The sequence below is a fragment of the Peromyscus eremicus genome, chromosome 4 (genome assembly GCF_949786415.1).
Source record: "Peromyscus eremicus chromosome 4, PerEre_H2_v1, whole genome shotgun sequence".
Classification (NCBI taxonomy): Eukaryota; Metazoa; Chordata; class Mammalia; order Rodentia; family Cricetidae; genus Peromyscus; species Peromyscus eremicus.
The window spans coordinates 6679133-6697595 of record NC_081419.1 but is presented as its reverse complement, the minus strand read 5'-3'; the positions used below and the strand labels follow the sequence as shown (position 1 = coordinate 6697595).

The following is an 18463-nucleotide window of genomic DNA, read 5'->3' as shown; positions in this document are numbered from 1 at the left end:
CAGTCAGCCTGATGGGAATCGCTGAGACACCAGGCCTGTTCCTGTCTTGAAGGTCAGGATGTGACCTTAGGTCCCTCCCGGAATCCAGGCTCCGGCCTGTCCTTTGGGGACCCAGTGAGATAACCCCTGCTCAGCAGCCCCGGGTCTGTCTACAGACTTCCTACACACACACACACACACACACACACACACACACACACACACACACACACGCACGCACGCAGACACAGAGAGAGCCACACCAGACGGACAGACAGACAGAGACAGAGACACACACCCCAGTTGCCACTTCCCTGGGGTTCTTGGCTGCAATTACTCATCTGCAGCCCACGCACAGGAAACATGAGGGTTCTGAGGCCGTGTGGGGATGGACGGGAAAGCCATCTCTCCATGCCAGGGACTGACAAAGGAGGCCAAAGGTCAGCAGAGGCGGTACCCCCACCCCCCAGGCCTGTCAGCTCAGGCCTGTGGCCTTTAGGCCTTTGCATGTGCCCTGTTCTCCGTCTCATGCGCTCAGCTCCGCTTTCTAGCTGGACATAGTTCTGTCTTTCCTTTTTCTTTCTTTCTTTCTTACTTTTTTTTTTTTTTTTTTTTGAGACAATGTCTTCATGTAGCTCAGGCTGGCCTCAAACTCTCTCTATAGGCTAGGATGACCTTAAAGACAATTATTTTTAATTATGTGTATGTGTCTGTATGGAGGCCAGGAGAGGGTGTGGGATCCTCTGGAGCTGCAGTTACAGGCAGGTGTAAACTGCCTGATGTGGGTGCTGGGAACTGAACTTGGGTTTTCTGAAAGAGCAGCAAGTGCTCTGAACCGCTGAACCTACACCTGTCCTGCCCTTGAACTTCTCACCCTCCTGCGTCGGCCTCTGGAGTGAGGTACTCCTGCCCTTGTTTGTGAGACGCTGGGGATCAAAGCCTCACACGTGACAGACAAGCACTGTAACAACTGAGCCCAGGTCTAGCCCCCAGATCCCTTTCTTTCTTTCACACAGTGGCCATCTTCCTGTCACTTCTCATCCTCCCACAACGCTTCTAATTCCATCATCAATTACAGGAATCCTCAGCCTGTGAGGGGCTCAGTTTTGTTTTCTGTCTGTATCATTGACCACAGGCTGGGCACATAGCAAGCGCCTGGGCAGAGTTGGTGGCGAGGGACTGTTGTGTGGACCTTGTTCTTAGAAAGTCCCAGGCAAGTCCCCGGCTTCTCGGTGGTCACAGCACCAAGACTGAATGGCTCTGCGGGCTCGGCCTCTTCTTCTCCAGAGGGTTCAAACTCATGTGAGGTTCAAAAATGATTGGAAGATATTGGAAACCGGGTCACACCCAGGTATTTACAGGTGAGAAATGGAGCCCAGAAAAAAGTAATAATAGCCAGGCGGTGGTGGCCCACGCCTTTAATCCCAGCACTCGGGAGGCAGAGGCCAGCCTGGTCTACAGAGCGAGATCTAGGACAGGCACCAAAATTACACAGAGAAACCCTGTCTGGAAAAGAGAGAGAGAGAGAGAGAGAGAGAGAGAGAGAGAGAGAGAGAGAGAGAGGGGAGCAATAACACCAACAACAAAACTTAGAGCTGCCAGCTCTGGAGCTTTGACTCTGGGCAGGTTCTGTGCTTTGCCTGCGTTACCCACTGGAGTCTCAGTAACCTGCGAGGTAGGAATGATTACCATCGTCTCCGTGTTTCCCGTGGGAAGGAAAGGGTTCGGACAGGTTGCCAACAAAGCGATGCCGCCATGAAGTTAGCCAAAGTTCAAGTGAGGAGTGACTGGCTCCAGAATCTGTTCTTTCTTCTCTGCTTGTTTTCTGAACAAACTCTCACTATGTTGCCCAGGATGACCTGAAACTTGCAGTTTTTCAAGCCATCCTCCTGCCTCAGCTTCCTGAATAATTTGGGATTTCTGTCACGTGCTACAATGTGGGACTAGAAGCTGTGTTCCTAAGCTCTGTATCATGGTCACACTTGAATGCATTCACAACATGAACACGCATTCATTTATGGAACATATTAATTATTCGGAATAGGCCAAGCCCGGCACTAGATACTACAGTTTCATTCTTGAGCAAGCCTCTGAACCCAAGGAAAATACGAGGGGAGCATCTTCTGCATCCCATGCACTGTTGGAGGTGCAGGCCGATGACAGATGCAGGGCTGGACCCTGGCTCTCTCCACCATCCATTAAATGCATATCCTTTGGAGTTCTAGTGCTGGAAGCCTGGCCTGCTGGGTCAGAAGTCACATGATCTACGGACTGAGTTCTCTGGAAGGGGCAGAGGGCTACAGGGAGACTCTGTTGCCACAAACTCTAGAATCCTTGGACTGTGTCATGAGTTACTGTGGCACCCCACCACAACCTTAAAAACCTTTCAATAGATGTCATTGCTCATAGATAAAGACCAAGCTCCTTGTTCCTAGGTGGACTGCAAGGTCCTGCCAATCACATGCAGAATCTGAGCAGGCAGCTCCTCCCCTCTGCAGGCACCCTCTCCCCTGCTGTGCCCACTGCCTACCCCACTTGGGGAGGTCCTGGCTAGTCTGTGTTGCCACTTCCTCCAGGAAGCCCTCCCTGCCTAAGCCTTTAGCAGCTGAGGTACCCTGGCCTGTGGCCTGTGCCTCCTGAGTCCTGGCTAGAGCATGCACGTCCCGGAGATCTGGCTATTTGGCTGGGGTCTCTCTGCCTGGCCCTGCTGTCAGGGGACCCCAATCACCCAGAAGAGGTGCAAGGCCCAAACCTCAGAACAAACAAAACGAACCTGCAGGAAGCTCCTTATTTTTCTATATCATTACCAAACTTGAAAACAATTAAAATGCTTATGGAAGCCACATAAAATGTATGTGGCGCTATCTGTGCCTTGGGGTTATCAAAGCCCACAGTCCTTGTGGCAGGCAGGGCCCCCCCGATATTGGTGGTCTGGGCACCTTCTTATCACTGCACAAACGCTAGTCAACTCAACAGTTCCAGGGGCAGGCTGCTCACAAATTTACCCCATGCTCCTAATTCATTCTCGCGGCCTTAGTCCCCTCAGCTGGGTGTGGGCTGCATCCCAGACAGGCCGATGACACCGGTAGCTGCTTCTGAGGGCCCTAGGATTCTGGTGTAAACTCTGTCTTTAGGTTCATGTTTTAGTTCTCAAGGCCAGATTCAGTTTCCTCCTCCAAAAACTGAGACTAGTAATAGACTATGATGAGCCCTTGAGAAGATACACTACACACACACACACACATACATCCCACACACATACACCACATACACATACACACCACACATACATACATACACACAACACCACACACATCCCACACACATACACCACATGCACATACACACCACACACATACATACACACATACATCCCACACACATACACCACATACACATACACACCACACACACACACACACACACACACACACACACCACATACACATACACACCACACACACATACACACACACAACACCACACACATCCCACACACATACACCACATACACACACACACACATCCCCCCCCCCATATACCACACACATACACCACACTATATGTATATATATATGGTGGCTAGGGATGTAGAGGGTTTGGTAGGGTGTTTGCCGGGCAGACATGAGGCCCTGAGTCTCAGATGTGCTGACATGTGTCTATAGTCCCAGCGCTTTGGAGGTGGAGGCAGGAAGATCAGTTCAGAGACATCCTTAGCTATATAGCAAGTTTGAGGCCAGCCTGGGCTACATGAACCCTAATGCAAAAACCCAACAACCAACCAACCAAACAAAAATGCTAGCTCCTAGCAGACTGTAGGCGAGAGCCCGGCACCAAGCACGTAGTAAGCATTTGACAAATGGGTTACACATCTGCACAGCTGGAGCTGGCTTTGCTGGTTTGGGATCTCAGAGGATGCTTGGTGGGGTCACAGATGTTTGATGTGAGGGAGTCTGGAATTCAACTCTTTCTCCAAAGTCCAGGTTAGAGTGGAGTCATGTCCTCTGAAAAGCTACAAGAGCCATGTCCCTAGAGGTGTTTGGGCACAAGCCCCCTGGTTCACACTGACTCGCTTACCTAGCTCTTTTCTACCTGGGTCCTTTCTTAAAACTTGGTTTTTTAACATTTATTTATGGTGTGTGTGTGTGTGTGTGTGTGTGTGTGTGTGTGTGTGCACGCATGCGCAGGAGAAGTCAGAGAAAAACTCGAGGGAGTCTGTTCTTTACTTCTATTGTGTAGGTTCAGAGAATTGAACTCAGGTCATCACACTTGGTGGCAAGCACCCTCACCTGGTGAGCCACTTCACTGGCCCTCCAGCAGGACCTTGCCACGCTTTCATCCCTGCTCCCAGAAGGCCACTCCCTACGGGCCCTCCCAGGAGATGTCCCATCAGCCTCATGCTGAGGCCCCAGTGAAGTCCCAACCACCGCCCCAGCACCAGCGGAGGGAAGGTATCCTTCACACCGATGCCTCTGCTTCCTGTGGGTTCCCACTGACGTGCTGGGGTACTCACCCTGGGAAAAGTCAGGAAGAGAACGTGGACTTCATGTGTGGCATTGGCAACCCGAGCTGTGCAGCCCTCAGAGACCTGGCTGGTGATGTATGTCACCTCACCCCTTGCGGGGTCCACAGGCTGTAGATTACAATAGACCCTTTCTGCAAGACCTGCGGGAAAACACAGCGGGAAAGTGGGTCGGAGAAGAAGGTGATGGGGTGGGAATGTAGATCGGTGGTAGGATGTTTGCCGAGCATTGGCAAGGCCCTGGGTTCAGTTCCCAGCACTAGGAGGAAAAATGCCAAGTACATTCTTATTCTTTTAAAAAAATTATTGTTATTATTATTATTATTATTATTATTATTATTATTATTTGGAGACAGAGTTTGATGTAGCCCAGTCTGGCTTTAAATTTACATAAAATTTAGCCAGGGATGGTCTTGACCTCCTGATTGTCCTGCCTCCACTTCCCAAATGCTGGATTACAGGTGTGCACAATCACGCCTGGATACTATTACATTCGCTTTTTGTTTGTTTGGGTTTCTTTTGTTGTTGTTTTTGTTTTTCAAGACAAGTTTCTCTGTGTAATAGTTCTGGCTGTCCTGGAACTCGCTTTGTAGACCAGGCTAGCCTCCAACTCACAGAGACCCGCTTGTCTCTGCCTCTCAAATGCTGGGATTAAAGGTGCGCGCCACCACTGCCTGGCATCACATTCACTTTTTGAACATTTCCTACATACTTGGTATGAGGTCAGGAATCAAGCTGCCACGGCATCTTCATAGCTACCCCACACGGTAGATATCATTCCATACATACCACAGACGGAGAAACTGAGGCTCAGCCAGAGAAAGTCTCTACCAGGGTCATAGTGTTACTAGGTATAAAGTTGGAAGATAAAAATCAGGATACTAATTAAGTCTGAATTTCAGATAAACATGAATTATTTTTCAAGGTATAATTTTTAATATATAATTATATACTTATACTACAAAAACATTCATTGTTTATCTGAAATTTAAATTTAAAATCAAATGTAACTTTTTACAGGGGAAGTGACATATGTTTATTTTATAATCTTTTTTTTTTTTTTTTTTTTTTTTGAGATGAGGTCTCACTGTTTAGTTCTGGCTGGCCTAGAACTCACTATGCAGACTAGGCTGGCTTCACACTCACAGAGGTCAACTGTCTCTGCCTCCTCAATGCCCAGCTCTCCGCTATTTTTATTTGCTGTTAGGTGGCCCCCGGCGGCAGGACCCAGGGTGGACACCTTAAGGTCAGTTCAATGCAAAGGAAGATGGGGGAGAAGGTAGGGAGCCTGCTTCCCCTCTTCTGACCTCAAGGTGTCGGTCCCTGAGAGACTGCTTCTGTGGAGGGAATTTCCTGCCTCACCGGGAGCAGCCCAGGTTGGAAGGCCGTGATGGCGCAGGCCTCACAGCCTGCAGCAGGGCGGCCCGGAAACACGGGTCCCAAGGGAGAGCCATGGAATTTCGCCCTGACCCAGCAGAGGAGGAAGAGGAAATGAGGCCCCTACACCTCGTCCTAAGGAATGTGCTGAGGGGAAGGGGGGCTGCGGAGGAGGGGCAGAGGAGGGGAGACTGTTTGGAAGTTTGTGTCTCCATCTTGTCGTGCTCACTTCCTGTTTTCTTGGAGATCAAAGATGGGCGCGGAGAGCCAGGCTTCACGTCCAGCTGACGCCAGTGCTGGGGATGGGGGCAGGCTGGCTCTTCCCGAACCCCAGGCGCCGGTGGCCCGACCGGCCTTTTCCACCTTTGTGGCTAGCTTGTTGGGCCCAAAGCCACCGGGGTCGGAGAAGGTGATTAGATGGCTGCCCCACATCCTGTCAACACTGTCCCTCATCTCCATCTTGGGGAGAGAATTGGGACAGGTACAGGTGTCTGCTGGAGGAGCCCAGACCTTATCAGCTATTGCTCTAGTCCTATCTGCAATACACTAGGGACACCAGTGTGCTTGGAAGATGTTGTTTTTGTTCAAAGCAAGTTCCTGGGAGCCCGGCCCAACATCCACCTCTGACTAGCTATGGCTTTGGGGAATGATTTCAGCCCTTGGGGCTTTAGTGTCCTGGTCTGTCCAGCGGCAATGAGAGAGGAGGCCACACAGCCCTGAAGGTTGCTGGAACACGTTGTAGGCAGGGCATACGGTGGGTCTCTCTGTGGTTTTCTTGCCTGCATTTGCTGTGGATGTTGACTCTTTAAGGGCTGGGGTGAAGTAGGAGGGCAGGGCAGTCACGGAGGTTTCCCTCACCCCACTAGACTCAAGGGTTGGTACCCTCTCCCATCGTCAACTTCCCTTCTGATCCACCCCCACTCCAGCCCATTCTTAAGCATAGGCTGCTTGGCGGCCCCTACCTAGATGGGAGACGGCACCCTGAAGGACAGGATACTTAGGTCAAGGTCATACATACAGATGCCTGGCCTCTGGGTCTCTGACTCCTCTCCCCACATGACCCAGGATCTGGCCTACAGATCTCTGGACTTTCCCGCCCCCCTCCCCAGACTTCCAGGAACCCCAGTTCCTCTGGCACTGCCGGGCTGCCTGGGGCCGCCTCCTCCATGCCGTCAGCCAGCGCCAGCAGGAGAGGCCACAGGCCTGGCCATTATGTAATGATCAGATAACAGGCCAGCCTGGGAGATCAGATAAGAGGCCCATTTATTTTGGGGCCTTTTCGAATACTGGTTGCCCCCACCCCACAGACGAGAATGGGGAGACAGGAGGGACTGTGACGCCCGAGCCTGTCTCCAGCAGCCCAAGGCGGGCCCAGGCCAGCTGAAAACAATCCCCTGGTACCAAGGGAAATGCCGGGGCCTCCCGGGAACTGTTGGAGGAGGCGCCGCTGGGGGCCCAGGAGTCACCCTTGGTGAACTGGGTGACCCTGACCTCCTGAGTGAGAGTCTGGAGCATCCTCACACTTCCCTTCCTCACCTCCAAGCACAGAGCCTCACACAGCAGCCCCCATTCACCCCTAATAGCTCTCCGAGGCCATCAAATAAGTCGCTCTGGAGCCAGAGGGCCTGGTCACCTCTCTGCCTCATCCTGAGCTTGCAGAGACCTACATTTCCTCTGTTTCCTCATTTGCAACTGCAATACCCATCACAGAAGCTTCTTCATGCCTTTGTCGGGGGCTTTGTGTGATTAAATTCCTTGGGTCCTTACAGCAGACCTTAGAGGTAGCCAGGTGGTTCTAATGCCCATTTCACAGGTAGTTAGGGAGGCTGAAGAATTTCTCTAGGAGACTCAGCGGCGGCGGCGGCGGCGGGGCCCAGCTTTAAAGTTCTAGCACCCAGCGTGTTCTTTGTGTGTCTATGGGAGACGGTCAGTTCTGATGCGTCAAGTACTGGGTACCCACAGGTGCTATGAATATCTGTGACACCGAGGAAGGTGCTTTCTAACAAAAGTCTTCTTCAGTCACCTCATCACCCACCCGGCCACCCTCTACTCCTTTCGGAGTCCAATGACAGCCTCATAGATGTCCCCATCCAGCTGTCCCCATCCAGCCAAGCCATCGGCAAGACACAACTCCCCTTGTATGTCTTTCCCATCATTTCCCAACAGCCACAGGGTCAAATTCACACACTGCAGCCCAAAGTGGGGTCAACAAAGAGGTTGACAAATGGTAAAGGTTCCCACCCTAATCACACCACCTTCCAGGCTCCGTTTCATGCCTCGGCATTATGATCTGTACAATGGGGCGGTGTGAACCCTATGCCACCCTCAGAGTTGGTGCACATTCCCAGGCTGTCACACTCACTGTGCTAAGCCACCTGCTGATGAATGGAGGTTGCCCAGGAAGTGCTTTGGTGGCCCTGTCTTCCCAGTCACTGAGGTAAATGTTCTCTCCAAAAAGCACCTTGCCTCTTGTCTTTGCCCTTCCTCAGACCAGTGCCCATCTTTAAGATTTATTTGTTTTAGTTTTATGTACATAAGTGTGCACCGTATGCATGCGGTGCCCAGAGATGCCAGAAAAGGGCATCAGATCCCCTGGAACTGGAGTTATGGTATGCTACCATGTGGCTACAGGGAACCAAATCTGGGTCCTCTACAAGAATAGCAAGTGCTGGTAACTGCTAAGCCATCTGTCTAGCCCCCAGTGGCCATCTTTTATTGACTACCTGACCAATTTGTATTCAGCTTTCAAAACTATTGTTAGCCTCTTCCTGAAACAGGTGCCTCCTAGTCAGGCAGTGGTGGCGCACACCTTTAATCCCAGCACTCGGGAGGCAGAGCCAGGTGGATCTCTGTGAGTTCGAGGCCAGCCTGGTCTACAGAGCGAGAACCAGGACAGCCAGGGCTACACAGAGAAACCCCGTCTTGAAAAACAAACAGAAAGAAAGAAAGAAAGAAAGAAAGAAAGAAAGAGAGAGAGAGAGAAAGAAAGAGAGAAAGAGAGAAAGGGAGGAGAGAGAGAAGGAAGGACCTCCTTTCTTAGGTTCATCGGGACCTGATGTCCCAGAGTCACAAGTGCTCAGGTGTGGACTTTGTTGCGGTTGTCTGTCTGTTTTGACAAGTTTGGGCTGTTTTGTTTCTAATTTATGTATGTAAGTGTGTGAGGTGTACATGTGAGGTTTGCAAGTGTGCTTGTGTGTGTATGTGTGTGAAGCCAGTTAAACCGCGGTTGTTCCTCAGCACCACACTCTCCTTTTCTGAGACACGGTCTTTCACTAGACGGGAGCTCTCTGAGCCGACTCAGCTGACTAGCCGGTGAGGCCCCGGGCTCCTCCTGACTCCTCATTAGTACTGGGACTGCACGCGCCCAGAACCACACCTGGTTGTTGTTTATTATTACTATGGTATGAGTTCTGGGCATTGAACTCAGGCCCTCAATGCTTGCATAGCAAATATTTCACTAGCTGAGCAATCTCTGAGCCTTGTTTTTTAAATTTTAAGACAGGGTCTCATTCTGTAACTCAGGCTGGCCTCAGTCTCACAGAGATGTCCCCTGCGGTCTCTGCCTCCTGAGTGATGGGATTAAGGTGTGTGTCACCATGGCTGGCCTGGGTTGTTGATGTTTTTTTAAGATGTATTTTTTATATTCTTTCTTTTTTAAAAAATGATTTATTTATTTTTAATTTATGTGCGTTGGTATTTTGCCTGCATGTATATCTGTGTGAGAGTGTTGGATCCCCTGGAGATAGAGTTACAGGCAATTGTGAACTGCCGTGTGGGTGCTGGGAATTAAACCCAGGTCCTCCAGAAGAACAGCCAGAGCTCTCAATCCCTGAGCCATCTCTCCAGCCCTGAGATGTATTTATTTTTATCTGTATGAATGTTTTATGTGTATGTGTGTGTACCAGGTCTGTGCCTGCTGCTCTCAGAGGTCAGAAGGAGTTAGATGCCCTAGAACTGGATTTACAGACGGTTGTGAGGCACCACGTGGGTGCTGGGAATAGAACCTGGGTCCCCTGAAAAACAAGTGTTCTTAACTGCTGAGACATCTCTCCAACCTCTGGTTTTCTCTTTTTAGGATTCGTTTAATTGTGTGTGTGTGTGTGTGTGTGTGTGTGTGTGTGTGTGTGTGTGTGTGTACAGGTGCCTGCAGAAGCCAGAAGAGGCCACTGGGTCCCCTAGAGCTGGAGAAAAAGGCACTTGTGAGCTCTGTGACATCGGTTCTGGGAACCCAAGCCATGTCCTGAGATCTCTTAGCCCCGGAGCCATCTCTCTGGTACTGGGGTGGTAGTTTTTTGAGACGGGGGTTTCCTACAGCTCAGGCTGGCCTAGGACTCACTGTGTGTCTGGAGCTTATGCTGGATTCCTGCTTCTCTTGCTTCAACTGTTAACTTCTAACCGTCTGCACTCCCAGAGGACAGAACACGGACAGCCTGGTTCACCATGTCCCTGCATTCCTCTGGGCTCGGGTGGGCCAGAACACACATTTGTGCAGAAGTTTTAAGGTTTATCCCTAACTTGCTGCTTCCCTTCTACTGTTCTGGGACTCAGTTTCCCTCTGGGGTTTGAGAGACGCCCTGAGGTTCTCTCTGGGATAAATGCAAGAAGGCGGGACACTGTCAGCAGAGGCAGGGTCCCAGGGTCATATCTAAGAGGGAAGGCCATCGCAGGGCCAGGACAAAGGGCCAAGTCCCTGAAATGAGGGGATCAAGCTACAGGAAGATGCTTGTCGCTCCCTTGAGGTAGCTCATAGAAAGAACTGTTCCAAGGTTTGGGGTCCAGGCTATGCGCTCTAGCCTGTGTTCCTTGCTCTTATCTCCTAGACCCCAGTCTTCTCATCGCTAACAAAGGGGTGACCGGAGCTAAATCTGAGGGTATGAGCAACATGCCTCGAGCAGTGCAGTGCTGGTACACAGCACGCTCCCAATAAATGTCAACTGACACACTCAGCACCCCATTTATGCACCGGTGGAGTGAAGTGCATTTACTCCGGGATGAGGACCCCTCAACCTGCAGGACTGCTGCCCCAAAGCCTGATCTGGAGGCAGAGGTGGAGCCCCAAACTAGGCACCCATCTTTCCAAGTCTCCCACATCTAGTCACCAGAGTGCAGAGAGGAGGCTGAGTCAGGAGGACAGCCTGGGGTAGAAATTAGGACCTGTCACTTACTGAGAACTTGGACATCCTCATCTGTACACGGGCCTGACACACCAAGGACACAAGATAGGAGATCCCCTCCCTCTCACCCAGATCTGCCTGAGGCCCTGGAGCGCATGGAGCAGGCCTGTCCTCCAAGGCCCCAGCTCTGGCCCACATGTGACACGGAGCAAGTCCTCTGTCCCTCTGTCTCTCTGACTGAGGTGAGAGAGAATCTTCTTTTTTTTCTTTTAACATTTAAGATTTATTATTTATGTGTATGTGTGTGTGCTTACATGAGTTTATGTACACTACATGCATGTGTTCATGTGGCTATGGATGCCAGCACAGGATTCCCTGGAACTGGAGTTTCAGGTGGTTGTGATGTGAGTAAACTGGGTGTGGAGGGAGAATCTTAGTGGCCATGTCTCCATAGGTCCCAGGGAGCCACTGTCCTGGCTAATGCAGTTCTTGCCCATCCCCCTTTCCTTCTGAGAGGTTCTGGAATGTGGCTTCAAAGTCATGGGTAGTTGTGTCTCTGCCCTGTGTCACCAGCCCCTACTGCAGCGTCCCAGATCCCCACCCAGGTGGTCAGCAGCAGGCTCCAGGTCACACTCTGCTCCAGCCTCAGGCGAACGACCACCTACAGTCTAGAGACACCCACTCAACCTTAGACGAGGCTCAGGCCACAAGTGCCAGAAGCTTCCAAGTGAAATTAACCAAAATACAGAGAAAGGTAGCTGCCCCAGACTGGAACAAAACGAGACACCACTTGAATATTCAACAAGGGGCTCACTGTTCAAACGATGGCGCAGGCGTGGGACAGAATATTCCAGAACTGCAAATGACATGAAAATAATATGGCACATAAGAAGGGTCCACAAGACTCTCACATGTTCATCTGAAGGATCAAAATTACCTTGCAAAGCCCAGAAGGCTTTATAGCTGCTAATAGGCCTGGGAGTGGTTTTTGTTTTTGTTTTTGTTTTTGTTTTTGTTTTCAGTACTGAGGATTGAACCTGAAATATTCTAGAAAAATGCTCTGCCACTGAGTGACATTCCAGCCTTAATCAGTGTGTGTGAGTGTGTGTGTGTGTGAGTGTGTGAGTGTGTGTGTGTGTGTGAGTGTGTGTGAGTGTGTGTGAGTGTGTGTGTGTGTGTGTTGTCCGTCCACCATAGCATGTAAAGGTCAGAGGACAGCACATAGCTCTCTCCACCATGTGGACTCTGGGGATCAAACTCAGGTTGTCAGCCTTGGCAGCAAGCCTTTATCCGCTGAGTAGTTTTGTCAGCCCATTGACCTAAGATTTTTAAAGATTATTTCCCCACTCTCTCTCTCTTCCCCACTCCATTCCCTTCCTCTCTCTCTCTCTCTCTTTGTTCTCTTGAGACAGGTCCTCATTTAGTCCAGCCTTCAGCTTGATGTGAGCTCAGATTTCTGATCCTGCCTCTGCCTCCCGAGTGCTGGTAATACAGGTGTGCCCACCGTGAGTCCCTCTCCCCTCTCTCCCCCTCCCCTCTCTCCCCCTCCCCTCTCTCCCCTTCTCCTTTCTTCTCTTCTTTGCAGAGCCTTAGGCTGCCTGGTAAGCACGGCTCTGCCGCAGAGCTATATCCCAGCACCCCTCACTCATCTGTTTTCTTTGAGGAGCAAACACATGGTTAAGCGGCCCCTTTTTTGTTTTGTTTTGTTTCGTTTTGTTTTTTCAAGCTGCTCTTTAAGAATCTCCATCCACATGCATGTTCTTTAAAGGGATTCCAGGGCTGGAGAGGTGGCTCAGTGGTTAAGAGCACTTGTTGCTCTTCTAGAGGAAGCATTCCTGGCACCGACCTGGAGGCTTACAACTGTCTGTACCTCCCTGGGCACACAGCTGTACACGCAGGTAAAACAATTATACACAAAAAATAACGAAACAAGTAAATCCAGGAAGAAGAATTCATCTTAGCCCTCTCGAGAAAATCCCACACTGGAAAACAGTCACACTGAGTGCACATCCTTCCAGAATTTTCTCTGTGCAAACCTCAGCGTCACTGTTTTATTAGTAGAAATGGATTGCTGTTTAGGGTCCTAACTGTATGTTCTATACATCTGTGTCATAGCAAATGGATCCACTGGTTTTGTGGTTGCTGCTGGACAGCATTCTGTGACATCCTGACTTCTTCAATGAGACCCCTATTGAGGGACATTTGGGTGGAATCTGGTTGTTGGGGTTTATTACAGGTACTCATGGGCCACACGTCCTTACAGAGGCGACAAGTAACTCTCTAGGGTTGACTTTTTAAAAAAATTATTTATTTAACTTTATTTTGTGTGCATTGGTGTGAAGGTGTCAGATGCCCTGGAATTGGAGTGACAGATAGTTGTGGGCTTCCATGTGGGTGCTGGGAATTGAACCCAGGTCCTCTGGAAGAGCAGCCAGTGCTTTTAACCACCGAGCCATCTCTCCAGCCCCAACTTTTTCTTTTAAGACCGAATATTACTATGTAGTCCGGGCTGGCCTTGAACTCACTATGTATCTAAGCTGGCCAGGAACTCATGTGGATACTACAGCCTCAGCCTTCCAAGTGCTGAGATTACAACTGTGTGTCACCACACCCAGCTTAGGCTGACTTTGGAAATTGAGGTGTGAGAGTAAAAAGTTATACACAAGTTATAACTTTAGAAAATTCTACTGAGTTGTGCCCCAGAAGACTGGGTCCAATTTTGCCCCTCCATCCTGAGGGGATGTATACAAATGGCTGCCACCCCCATCCACTGAGTTCTGTGTGCTAGACAGCCAGGGCTACGTAGTGAGACCTTTTCTCAAGAAACAAAATAAAAATAAGGTGTGTGTGTGTGTGTGTGTGTGTGTGTGTGTATGAACGTAAATGTGTGTAATTTTTTTTTAAACTCAGGACCTTCCATATGGCAGGCAAGAGCTCTACCTCTGAGCTACACACCCAGGAAATAACTATCAGAACTCACTACTTCCTAATTATTTTACTCACTTTACACCATCCACAGTCCAGTAGTTCCCAACCTCCCTAATGCTGACACTTTAATACAACTCTTCATGCTGTGGTGACCTCCAACCATAAAGTTATTTCATTGCTACTTCATAACTGTACTTTTACTACTGTTATGAATCATAATGTAAATATCAGACAGACAGGGTATCTGATATGCGACCCCTATGGGCTCGAGACCCACAGGTTGAGAACTGCTGCTCTTGGATCCTTGAGAGTATCTATGCCTCGGGTCTGTAGGAGAGAGAGGCGATTGCTGTGTGCCACTGAATTCTAGTTTCCAAAGAAGAACTGAGGGTTAGTGGATTGAAATCAGCCCTGAGGGAATATTCGTACCACTGTCATCGGCCTACCTAAAGTCTGGAAGGTTACCTAGACTCTGACACCTCACCTTCCACACTACAAGTCAGACCCTAAAAGTCTTGCATGTCTCCCAAAGCCAGAGGAAGAGCACCTGGAGTCCTGACCCAGGCTGGGGTCAGGCTCTGTTATAGTAGGTGGACTTGGAGGGTCAGAGCCTCCATTTTCTCTTCTGGGAAATGGGGTGATCGTGGCAGCCATCTTGCAGGGTCACATGTGGTCAGAGTAAGGATTCCGGGGGCCACAGGCATAGAGTCAAATCCCTGCAAAGTCACTCAGTGTCTCTAGACTCAATTTCCGGTTGACCAACGAGGTGGTGACAGATTTCTCATCACTTACAGACTTTAAGATTCAGGGGTGGCCCCATCTCCTCCCCATACTCCGGCCTCCTGGCAGCCCACTCCAATCCTTGGACAAGCCCCTGAATCTGCAGGTGGGCAGGTAGCTGTCTACAGATAGGGGTGACCGAGGAGCAGGCCCCACTGAGACCGACCGTGAGTGAGACTGGGGTCTGGGGTCCTCACCACCCCTCCTGAGGTCACTTTTAATTGTCAGCCTGACTGAGAAGACCCACAGAACCCCTAAATGAGCCTGTGTCCTTCTTGAGATGGGGAACAGAGGCAGGGCAGAGCATGTGGCCCTTGTGGGTTCAGTGGGGTTCTGAGAGTTGGGCAAAGCCCGGGAAAAGTGGGAAGACTTGTAGTTGGTAACTCTTTGGACAAATGATGTCACCATAAGCCTTTACTACAGCACCCACCCCACCCCCCACCCCCGGCTCAGAGGTCTCGAAGTCATCCCCCAAGATGACACCAGGAATTAAAAAGGTCAAAGCTGGATCCAGAGGCTGACTTTCTCCTGTGACCCTCCTGAACTTCCTCAAATGGGAAGCTCAGAGAAGGGAAGGAGTACTCCCAGCGATGTACAGCATCCTGGCTCCTGGCCTTCTTGATCGCTGAACCAGCAGGTGCCAGGGCTAAAGTGAACAGCTTATCCCGCCAGACTTTTAACGCTTAAGTCTGGTGTCCCGTGAAATCTTTCAGTCCCACTGAGTTGAAATAGCCGGTGATCCCTTTCCTGCCTTCCACCACCCTGGAGGTGGCTTTACTAGCTACGAGCTCAGGACACAGGATTAAGACCTGGAACACCCAGGGCCTGGTCTGGGCTGTGACCCCAACCATGGTCGCTGGACACTTACTTGTGGGCACGAAGCTGTAGATGGCCAGCAGCAGGGTAATGGCCAGAGGGAGCATGCCACGGTCCATGCTGTCCACCTGGGAGTCTCTGCGCTGGGCCTTATCCGGTGTCCAGAGGCAGGGCTGCGGGTGGGCGCCGGGGCCGGCGTGGGTTCGCACGGGGACCCGAAGGGAGCAGGCGGCCGGAGCGACCACGTCCCTGCTCCAGCCTTCTGAGGTGGCGGCTGAGAAGTCAGGAGAAGTGAGCTCGAGACTCACAGCAGGGCAGGGGTCTCTAGCTGACTGGATGGTGGGAAAGAGACACTGGGCTCTTTTGAACAGCAGCCGGCAGCGGTCCTGGCCTGGGGACAGAACGCAGATGGAGGTAGGGGTCTGACCGTCCTCGGCAGGGAGCTCAGCTCATCCAGCCCGGCCCAGAGAGGCAGGAAATGCGCTTCCTTAGAGAAGGGGCCGGGCCAGGCTGCCTGCCAGGCGGGTAGAGGAAGTGCCACTGGCTTTGTCGCTGGGTGGGGGGCCCTGGGATGGGGGAGGCAGGGTGATGGGAGGGCCCAGTCGGCAGACCTCCCTCCATGCACCTCACCCTCCATCTACACTTGCCAAGGCTAGCTGGTGAGCGTACATGTGGGAACCTGACAGGGGTCAAGTTCTGGATGAAACCCCAGTAACTCAGGTTCCTTCTACAGATGAGGAAAGTCGTGATGGACCAAGATAGACGGTGCCTGGGATTCTAGCTGGCCCGTGCCAGCATCAGTCCAGAAGCATTAATTACTCTTGACTGTGCCTCTGTGTTACAGACAGGGAAATTAAGGCCCAACATGAGGAAGACATATTCCCAGGTTAGCATAGGGCAGCTGAGACTGTACTCGCTGGGCCCGGAGAGGGTCACAGAGACCCTCAGGGCCCACACAGTTCCAAAGGCACAGGACATACAGTTGACTTCGGTGGCACACACCTCTAGTCTCTGCCCCATGGAGGCCAAGACAGGAGGGCTGTGAGTTGGGGGGAAGCCTGGGCTATACATAGTGAGGCCTGTCTTGAAGGAGAGACAGGCAGAGACTTTCACGGCATTTCTGAAGTCAGATGGCCTTGGGTTTGGATCTGGTTTGCTTATATCCAGCTAAGACCTGGGGCTGAGTCCTTAATCTCAGTTCCCTGTTTGTGATACAGCTGTGTCCTCTGCCCCAGGCTCTTGGGAGACTTTCTGAGGACCAGAGCTGTACTCTGAGCCCTGGGCCAGGTCCCACAGAAGCTGCTTGCCAATCCATGCTCCCTCAGCTAAGGTGACAATCCCAGAATGCCCCGTGCTCATTTTGCAAATAGTAAACACAAAAATGTGTTGCTACCATGTTCCTAGGTGGTATTTAGAGTCAAGCCCAGGAAAACTGAGAGACAAAAGCCTGAACTACCTGGAGAGGTGTCGGGGACCTAGGGAGTACAGACTCTGGCAGCCAGCGGAGGCCAAGAAGGACCAGGTGCCTAAGGCACCGACGACGTAGGGAGAACCTGGGTCATCCTGGGCCAATAGCAAAGGTATAGAGAGGTTAAGAAGCCCATCTCCGGGGGCCGAACACAGGGACTTTCTCCCTGTGGCCAGTGGGAGTCACTTGTCTCGAGGAGGGAGAAGCTGGAGATGCGACCTCTGGAATGTAGCCTGGGGTCTCAGGTCTGGCCCCCAGGTGCCCTCCAGTGTTCCATGCCTCAGTGACCAGGCCAGGCAGGCAGTTGGTCTCTGCAGGGGCTGATGTGAAGCAGGGAGAGTGGGAGTGGGTCCTGGAGGCAGGCTGGAGGAAGGTCAGTCTTCTCTCACCAGGCAAGCATGCGAGACCTAGCTCACCAGGCGTCTTGGGGGTGACAGACTCTGCCCTTCCCTTCAGCCGTGGAGATAGCAGATAGACACCACCGGGACTCCGGAAGGCAGAATGGGGGTGGTGGCAGGTGGGGTGGTGGCAGGGTGGCTGTGAGCTGTTCTCTACATGCCCTCACAGAATCTGTTTTGGAGACAGTCAGCCCAGCCCCGGGACTAAACTCCACACCAGGGCCCACCCTGGGCGTTCACCTTATCAGTACCAAATTGTCACCATTGACAAGAAGTCGTCTCCTTTGGGCTTTGTTTTACACAGGTGGAGACCAGCTTGCTAAGGAGCGCAAAGTGGGCACCTTGAGACTTCCTGCCCTCTACCCGGCTCCATGCCGGCTGCAACATCTGAGCTGGGTAGCCTGAGGGGGCAGCCGGTACAAAGACTCACAGGGTGAGATGACAGCCAGGGGACCCTCTGGACCCCCAGATCAAGGCTTTGTGTCCCAGGCCCTTCAGAGACAGCTGGCCTGCCCCTCCAGGCTTCTTAACCTCTCCACACGCCCTGCAGTCTCAGGGTGCTCCAGTCACTTCCTACTTCCCTACCTTAGCCTGGGCTCGGTTCCGTAGTCTTGTTTTGTTTTTCAGTTTTGAAACAGGGTCTCACTGTGTAGCCTGGCTGTCCTAGAACTAGCTTTGGAGACCGGGCTGGCCTCAACTCATAAAGATCTACCTGCCTCTACCTCCCGAGTGCAGGGATTAAAGATGTGGCCACCACCATGCCTGGCTCTCAAGGACCCTTTTAAAGGCCCTTCCCCAGCCATCTGTACTGCACAGCCATCTCCGTTTAGATCATAAAAAAGACCCAGGGTCTTCTCCAGAAAACAGGGAGGCTCCAGGCTGGCACAGAGGGGGATCCGTGGAGCGGCAGCTAATGGGGGTCACCTATAATCCCAGCTCTCCACAGGCAGGAGGATGACCACAAGTTTGAGGGCAGCCTAATCTACACAACAAGGTCTAGGCTGCTCTAGCAAGACCCTGTCTCAAGACACCGGAAAGGAAAGAAAAAGGCAGAGGGGCCTGCAAGATGGCTCAGGGACTC

At 51.5% G+C, this 18463-nt stretch overlaps 1 protein-coding gene across 1 annotated transcript in view; it reads right to left on the bottom strand.

Moving 5' to 3' along the window:
• Eng (endoglin) overlaps positions 1-15995 on the bottom strand; it is a 37571-nt gene extending 21576 nt beyond the window's left edge. Inside the window, exons 1-2 of the mRNA XM_059260075.1 lie at positions 15569-15995; positions 4493-4644 (exon numbers count right to left, since the gene is read on the bottom strand). Coding sequence (XP_059116058.1) covers positions 4493-4644; positions 15569-15635 — 219 coding nt within the window. The 5' untranslated portion in view covers positions 15636-15995. The remainder of the gene's footprint in view (positions 1-4492; positions 4645-15568) is intronic.
• Between the last annotated feature and the right edge of the window lie 2468 nt (positions 15996-18463).